Source organism: Parasteatoda tepidariorum, chromosome 9 (genome assembly GCF_982258835.1).
Source record: "Parasteatoda tepidariorum strain Cologne lab strain chromosome 9, Ptep-v5.0, whole genome shotgun sequence".
NCBI lineage: Eukaryota > Metazoa > Arthropoda > Arachnida > Araneae > Theridiidae > Parasteatoda > Parasteatoda tepidariorum.
This window is the reverse complement of record NC_141763.1, coordinates 69,748,894-69,758,154: the sequence shown is the minus strand read 5'-3', so window position 1 is coordinate 69,758,154 and position 9,261 is coordinate 69,748,894. Positions and strand designations below refer to the sequence as shown.

Below are 9,261 nucleotides of genomic sequence, written 5' to 3'. Positions count from 1 at the left end.
GGAACTTTCCAAATTGCTGTGGTGCGATCGATGGCAAACACATTAGGATTCTATGCCCAAAAAAACAGCGGAAGTGCTTATTACTGTTATGAGGACTATTTTTCGACAGTTTTATTGGCGCTTGTTGATGCGAAGTGCTGTTTTATCACAGTAAATTTGGTTCGTATGGTAAGGAAGGTGGCAGTGCAATTTTTCAAAAGTCTAACCTAAACAAAAATCTTCAGTCAGGGACTATTACCCTTCCGTAATTAAAGATTATGCAGAGCTAGAAGAACGTCTTAAAATGCCTTTGGTTTTCTGTGCCAGTATTTCAGAGTGTTTTTTACCCCAATAGCATGTAAAATTGACACAGTGAGTAAACTTGAGTTAGCAAGCTGCCTCTTGCACAATATGCTGCTCCAAAGAAAGATATGTACCGTATAGTATCGTTATTCCCTAAATTTTAAACATCGCGTTGTGTATTTCCTTCCTAACCTATATTAATTATTAATGATCCCCAGATTCTCCAGCATGGGATACCTTACCTGTTTATCTGTAAAGTAAAAAATAACATCCTCATCATACAACAAGAAAACAAATACAGTTTAAGGTTTTGTTTTCTTGTTTTTACTTAAAAGGGTTTATTAAATTAATTAAATAAGGATTAAGTCCTTAAGGGACTTGATTAAATAAACATTTTAAAAATACGCCAAATAACACATTTAAAATAAATATGAAAAAAGTTGTCCGATCACACAGGAAAAATGCACATTATCGATTACCACGGTTACTCCACACTAACATTACTGAGACATTCTACTCATTTGTTATGTTCATTTTTCTCGTATCAACTACATTTACTTTAAGCCATCAGGTTTGGTAGATTAAATACTACCACTATAATGCCAGCCCACGTGTGGCAACTACACGTGTGTTTTTCTCATCACACCGCTAAATCATGGTGCACACATTCAAGATATTCACTTCCATCGCATAAAAAGAGATATCTATGCCTTACAATAAAGCAACGGATTTCCCAACTCATGAAAGAGTTTATCAACTCCCTTTCTCTCTACCATTGGGATAATCAACCTTCTAACAGTAGCTTTACAACCACCTCCACATCTCGTGAACATCAACAGAATTTCCCAAAAACATGAATTTTTATCACCTAACCCAGTGTGTTGCCACCATACAGTATTACAAAAAGTACAAATTAAATTTACGACCAAAAAGTGAAATATATAAAATTAAAGGTTTTCATTATATCTATTCTTAGCTAAAATTATAATATTGAACAATAAAACTTAATTATATCATTTATATAAAAATATTAAAAGCTTAGAAAAATGGTTTATTTTCACTGTCATTAGTATAAATTTTAAGACTCATGCTGCCACCTATTGGCACAAAGATTAATAAAAAAAAGAAACTGTAAATGAACTTTATCAGTACAGATACCTTGTCGCTTAGATCCAAAGAAAGGAACAAACATGGTAATGCCGGAGAAGAATTTTACGAATCTTGCTGCAACAGGATCAAAACTCGCCATCTTTCAGAGCAGAGTATATCCAGCAAAAATTTTCCAAATATTTCAGCATCAAAGAGGGTGATCTGAAATAGCAAACACATAAATTAACACGCACTGTTTAATGTCTTATTTAACTGTATCAAATCTATCACTTTAATTTCAATAATTCTTTTAATTTCTCATAGTTTCCTTGTCAGTTACTGACAATGAGCAGACTCAATATTATAAACAAGCAAATATTTATCCCCAGTTTAAATAAACAAAAATAATTATAAGCATTTAAAAATAGAATATAAATTGTAATAAAAATCCACTCTGTTCAATGTATTCAAATTTAGAAGAGACGTAAAACAATTTCCTTCTTGGGCACTCACATCCTTTTTTTAGAAACATTTTTACCATTAAATTTACGCTTATAATCCCAAAAAATTAAAGTAAATATAACTATGCAAAAAAACGTTCGAAAAATGGGTAAAATGTATACGTTAAAATAACGTATTTTTAACGAAATATTTAAAGTGAAAAATGATAACGTTAAAATACCGTATTTTAACGTATACGTTTTAACGAACGAAGAAATGGTGAAAATAATCACTTGAAATTGACGTAATTTTAACGTGTAGTCAAAATCCATATAGCGAACGAACGTATTTTTAGCGTTTTTTTGCCCTTTCATGCTGCATGGGCTGATATTTAGCTCAACAGCAAAGAAACTTTCCTCTTTATCACCATTTCTCGTACAAAAGTCTCTAGAATCTCAAATAGGTCGAGTAATCTTGGCAACGTTCCTATTACTATAACAGCCCATAAGACATTAAACATATCAAAAGGCGTTATAACAGAAAAAACACTACAATTTCTCCCAACCTCTCCCTCTGAAATAATTGAAGGCTTCTCTAGTCAAGGCGCAATTGATGTACGAGATACATACCCTCCAACTGCTACGGAATTTCCGTAGTTTCAGAAATCTTTTCAGACGGTAGCAAAATCAATGTCTTAATATTTAAAAAAAATTAATTTTAGCGTAACTTGTCCACTATTACTTATAAAAGTGCAGGCCATATGGCTAGATTCTTAAGTTCTGATAAAAGTTTTATGAGAGATCCCTAAATAAGACACATTTTTTATGGAATATGCTGTACAAATTTTTAAAATAGTGTTTTGAAATGTAACAAATTTGTGCATTGTAGTTTAAATGTATGATACCGCAGCTAAATAGAAATCTTTTAAAATTGAATCTTATGCTGAGAAATACTGTGCAAACTAAAATATATACATACAGAATTTTAAAAAAATATATGTTCATGAAATTGAATTTTATAAATAATTCTATTTACCTTTCTCCTTATACTTTGTCCAAAATGGAAGAAGCAGCCTTTCACCGAAGTGTTGGGGAACTCTTCTTCCAGGGCTCTCATTGCAGCAATATCAAAATACAAAATACAGATTGTTGGATTGAATGCCAGTTCTGGATTGTTCCCTGCACATTTTATGGCTCGAAACACTCTTGTATATGTTTCTTTCTTCTTGTCTTGCAAGAGACAGTACACAAGAGGAAAGATTTCACCCATAAACCGTGAATGGATAGTGTACAGTTGTTTGAACAACCAGGGTACAATTTTAAATGACCCATCCATCCACAGTTTATGAGATGAACCAAAGCCTCCTAGAGTAGGGGAACAAGCCGTAATCATCTCACTGTGACGTCAATAGCCGGGACCCTTCCTTCCGTAAGAATAGAGTCTGTCGATTTATGAGTTTTTTCATTTTGTTAAATCGCGGTGAGTGATTGCTGATTTGAGAGGGCATTTTTTAAAGTATTTAACATATTTTTAGCAAGGCAAAATATGAAACATTTTTTAAAGGATGATTGAAAATGTGCTTACTTTTATTTACAAATAGTTTTATTATTATTATTTTCAACGATTTTGTTATTTTGATTTGCTACAATTTTAATAAAATTATCAGACGCTACTGAAAAGAATTTATAAAATAATGTTAAGAAACAGTGTTTCAGTTATCAAAAAAATTTAATTCAACATTAGCAGAGAATTAAATCTCGGTGGGTGATTGTTGATTTGTGGAGGTATTTTTTCAAAGAATTTAACATATTTTTAGAAAGACAAAAAAAGAAACATTTTAAGGAATAATTGAAAATGTGCTTACTTTTATTTACAAATAGTTTTATTATTATTTTCAATGATTTCGTCATTTTAATTTGATACAATTTTAATAAAATTATCAGCTGAAACGAATTTATAAAATAATGTTAAGAAACAGTGTTTCAATTATCAAAAAAATTTAATTCAGCATTTAGCAGATATACCACTAATTTTTATGAATTGAAATTCATAAAAATTAAATTTCTTTATTATAAACATAATAATGCATTACTTTAATTAAAAAAAATTGCTTATAACACATAATTTTATTATATGTTATACATATATTTGATATATTACACATAATTATATCAAAAATATTTTTGCTTTTGAAATTTATTTGTTAAAATATTTCAATCTAATCTACTAATAATGTAAACATAAGCAATCCTAAAATCACCACTCAACCACCAATTGTACCCAAAAATCATTAATTAAAGTCTTCAAAAAAGAACACTACATTTCAGTCTCAGTAAAGTGCTTTATTGTCATTAAATAAAAAAATCCTTTACTAAAATTGTATATATCTTAAAAACATTGTTTTATCCAAAATTATAACAATAAAATTTTAATAAGGTATCATAAAATAATTTTAAAAAATAGACAATAAAATCATCACATAAAACAAGTAAAGAAATAATGTTTTTTTTTATTGCAAGCAAAAATTATATTTTATTTAAAGTAAAAAATTAATAGCACATCAAAGCCTCCACTAAAAATGCTTTCAGTTTTGTTTAGAATTATACAATAAAATTCCAATAAGGCAGATTTTATTAATTTTAAATACATAGACAAAAATTTATAATTTGTTTAGTTTGCAGATATTGTGTGGATTTTTAAAATTCACGCTATTTTTGAGTTCACCAGCAATCGATATTTATATTTAACTTTTGAAGGCAAAAATTATTTCAATGCTTAAAATTAAATACCTAATGCACTTATATAAAAAGTGAAATAATGAACTACATAGACTAAATTTGGAGGTGTAACTGAACAACGAAGAAAATATTTACCAAGGACCATCATAGTGTAAATTTTAGTTGTAAAAGTTTTCATTAATACAATAGATACTCAGCATTTACTGAAGTATGAAAATTTATATCTAAATCGTATTATCTTGAACTGAAGAATATATGTTTTTACAACTTTTTCGTTAATTTTTAATCTTTTCCAACACCAAGTTTTGAACAATTTTAAAACTTTGTAACTGTACTTAGCAATGCCAGAATCTTTAAACATTTATATTTAAATTTTCACAAATCATAGAACTATGTTTTAACAACTTTTTCCTTAACTTCAAAGCTGTTAAGTGTAAAACTTCCAATGGACTGGCTTATTTTAAAAACAAGTTTTATGTATATATACATATAATTTATATGTAGATGTATATATAGTTGTTTCAACACTTTTTTTAAAGAAATTATCACTTAATAAAAAATATCTATAAATACACAAATAATACTTATACTTATTTATAACATAATTATAACATACTTACACATAATACTTATTTATATATATACACACTGTTAGGATTGACATATTTTAGAAAAGCATCAATTCTTCAAAACCATGTAAAGTTGGTTACCTTGTAAGAAAAATATTAGTTAAAAATAAAATATTTGGCTTAAAACTACAAAAAGGTGCAAATGATAGACAGTGAACCTACTTATGATATTGTTTTAAAATATATTGCTCGGTCATTCTTTTAACGCATTTCAGAGAAAAGTTATTTAATAATAAGTTAAGGCAACAGATCCGACATTTTGACTTAAATGCTAATCACTAGTAAAGGTTAATTTCGACTTTATTTTTGAAAATCACTCACATATCTATCAATTGCAATTTATATAAATATCTATTGGAAGTAAATTTTTTTGGTTGATCAACTAAAATTTAATGAATATTGTTATATAATGTAATCACCATAAAATTTTATGTAATTGTGATTAAAATATAATTATAACATGAATATAAGAATCACTAAAGAATCTTAATTCTTAGTATGCATGCAGATACTTTTAAATTTAATTCTACCAGAAAGTTTTCACAATTGCAAAGAAACGTAAATCTTAAACATTTTAAAATTAGAAAAAAACATAAATCTTAAAATTACATACCTACGGGTTTAAAGCTATTAGTTTTCTGTCTGTAACTTTGCTTTTATCTTTTGATGCATTAAAATTTGCATTTCTAATATTATCATTACGAATTTTAGCATAATTATTAAGCAAAATATTACTTATTATATTTATACATGAATAGATTAAAGATTTTTCAGTTTTACTACAGTTACAAATTGTATTATCCAAATGGCTGCCTTCATCAGCCAGTTTTTCTTTGGAAAGTTCACAAATAAATTGTCGCTGGTTTTTTAAGCGTAGAAATATTTCTTCAAACCCAGAAGAAATACAAGTTTGAAAAATTTTCAAAACTGTCATGCACACATTTAGCAGAAAATCATTGGGCCAAAGTAATCCACCACGATCCAGAGCAGATAAATACTTCCTTGCTTCAAGAGCAATGTCGCAGTTGAGTGTCTCCTCAATCGTAAGATGGCTTTTACAAACATTACAATCACCGGCTGCAACTTTAGCCACATAACCTGCAATATAAATCAAGACTTTCAAATTGTCCTTCGAGACATCGTGTAAATCACAGGTTAACAAAATATCATAAAAAAACTCTGTTGGTTGAAAATTTTCACCGTCATTCACCTTACACGAGTCTAAAAATTCTTTAATTTTAAAATTGCCTTCTTTGGCAGATTTTAATTGCATTAAACTCAGAAGTTTAAGTTTTCTTTCTAATTCAAGTACTTGCGTCACAGATACGTGATAGTTACCTCCGCACATCGTACGGTATTGGCCAAACCTAGCCTCTAAATCATCAGTTTGAAATTTACCGAGGAGAATGTTGGTTGGTGGAGGAACAACGTTTCTGAACAAATAGGCACATAATGCCAGCATGGTTTTAGTAGTACGTTTCAAGGCAACAAAAGTCTCTTTGGATAGTTTTCCGCTCCTTGAATTAGGTTTTACGAAGGAGGGGCTAGGGAGTGTATCCCATTCCTCCAGCCACTGGATAAATGTTTCTAAATAGTCGACATTAGGCGAATTCAAACTGCTTATCGGGTCAGAATACATATCCCGCTTATGTTTGCCTTTAAAAGGCGTCTTTACTTTAACAATTCTCCACCATTTTGATATAATGTTAATGAAAAGTGAAGTGCCAATTACATCCTTCCCAAGCGAACTTCTCATAGTATCTAGAGCAGCAATGTTCTTTTCATCTAACAGTTTCAAAGCCAATGAAACATTTTGCCGCTCTAATCGATTAGGATATAGTGATTTTTGTGTTAGACTTGGAGCCAACTTTATTATGCTATTTGATTCCTCTTTGTACAAAGCCTTTAAATGAGTTATACTGGCATAAAGTTGATTTACCAAGGAAATATCAGGGGACAGTTTCAATTCAAGAATCAAACTTTTCATTGGGGGAATGTAAAAGGTTTGATTTGTTACATTATTGTTAAGCCAATTATTACGTATACTTTTCAAAAGATGTACAGTATCAAAAAGCAAGAATATTTGTTCACCTGGAGATATTGGATTTTCAATGCTGGGCTTTAGAATTCCACCACACAACGTTTCATAGGTTTTGCGATTTACACGATTGTTATCAGCTATTACAGATAGAACAGTATAGCCAGCATTTTTAAGTACTTTTAAAACATGCATTAAAGCATCAAAAAGCTGGTCTGCATTTTGATTTTTGATGGGATACAAACCAACATTATCTTTATTTTTTGTAAATACAGAGGAAATTAGAAATGCTTGGAGTGTTGATGCTTCGGCATTATTTACATTGGTGGCCAATCCATCAATTTTCCCGCCGTTATAAGTAACACCAGGTTTAACATAAATTTCATCCATCATTAAAATTACAATTTTTTCCCTATCAGAAAGGAGCAAACTTTTTTGTTCTAAATATAATCCCAACAAGAATTTGAACAAGTTGCTCATTTCAGCCTAATTGTTCTGATTTTAACAAAGCTACAGTAATTTTTACCTAGGTTTGGGCGCGGTATAGCCAAACCATGGCTATTGCGCCAAAAATTTACATCAATCAATCAATGAACTCCACTTTCCAATGGACCAAGGTTCTGTATTAAAGTCTTTAGATAATGAGGTAAAACAAGTTTTGAACTATTACGCACAAGCTTATATGCCGCCGGATGACTAAAATAAAATTGAGCAGCCCATAAAAGAATATCTGACTGATAACGAGGGGAGGACTTCAAACATAAATCCAGTTGATCTCGAAGGAATAGAAGAGTTTCTTTATTAGAGACATCTTCACACTCTTCTAATACTTCAGTAATTGCTTTCAGTATACTATGTAGTTTTATGTCTACATTGAGTTCATTCTCTAAGCCATTCAGAAAGCTAATCAAGGAATCATACTTGGACCACAAATCACATTTCAACTCAGAACCAAGAAGCCAATTTAGCTTAGATTTTGGTAGAGGTAAGTTGTTTTTCCAAACTGCAACCACAAAATTAGAAGAGATCTTCAGAGATACACTGAAACTAGGGGCTTCAGACAAGTCGACTTTTCCTAGAAAAATTTCACAATCTGGAATTAGCATCCAGACCTTTGGCACTTTGTCTCTTATTTTGTTCTTGAATTCGTCGAAATCAACTATTTTATCCTGCAAGCACCATTCTTCAATTTTTTTCTCATCCTGTTGAAGTAGTTCATTTTGTCTCTCCTCAGAAGTTTTCCGCTTTACAGGCAATTTTGTTGATAAGTAAGATGGCTGACCTTCAAAAACAGTAGGATATGCCTTTTTTGTTAAAATGGGACTTTTACGAGGAGTAACAAGCAATGTTCCATCATCTCTCGTAGCTTCATGATTTCTTATAATAAATCTCTCTTCAAAATGCTTGATACAAACAACTGAAGAATCTGTCGCTTTGAAATCAGCACGATGTATTTGTTTTTCCCATTGTAATCTTCGCTCTTCATCCTTTGGAAAACTAAAAACATTTGTATAGCATTCACCCTTGTAATTGGAACGACAACCTGGCACACTGCAACGCCTTGGCATTGTAAAAAAAAAAAAATTTAAAAACTTTTATAACAAACAAAAACTATAATTTATTAAACAGTAACAGTATTTATATTTTAAATATATAAGAATATCAATTTGAGCCATCATAGAAAACATTAGTAAAGAAGTGCCAAATAACATTCCAAAAACATTTGCAATTTTGAATTTAAGAATGTTATTACGAGTTATAAGAATAACGCAAAAATTTTTGCCAAATTTTGATATAAAACAATTTTGAATGAGTTAAGAAATAAGAGAAGAGTTTATAGAGAGAAGAGAAATAAGAGTGTAGAATCTACAGCATATAAATACATAAAAACCAATTTCATGTTCATATATGTATAATATGAAATAGCAATAGATCTTTTAATATGTCTTCATCGAAAACATAGAATAAGTCTTATTCTTAAACTGTATCATAGTATTGTGTTAATTTTGTATTGTTTGTTTACTTTTTAATTAACTATGCTATG

The 9,261-nt window shown here is 29.8% G+C and overlaps 1 protein-coding gene across 1 annotated transcript; it reads right to left on the bottom strand.

Annotated features, from left to right (window-relative positions):
* Positions 1–7,804: 7,804 nt before the first annotated feature.
* Positions 7,805–8,918, bottom strand: LOC147804227 (uncharacterized). Its single transcript, XM_087152086.1, has one exon. The coding sequence runs from the start codon at positions 8,783–8,785 to the stop codon at positions 7,805–7,807; it is 981 nt and encodes a 326-aa protein (XP_087008212.1). The 5' UTR covers positions 8,786–8,918.
* Positions 8,919–9,261: the final 343 nt, after the last annotated feature.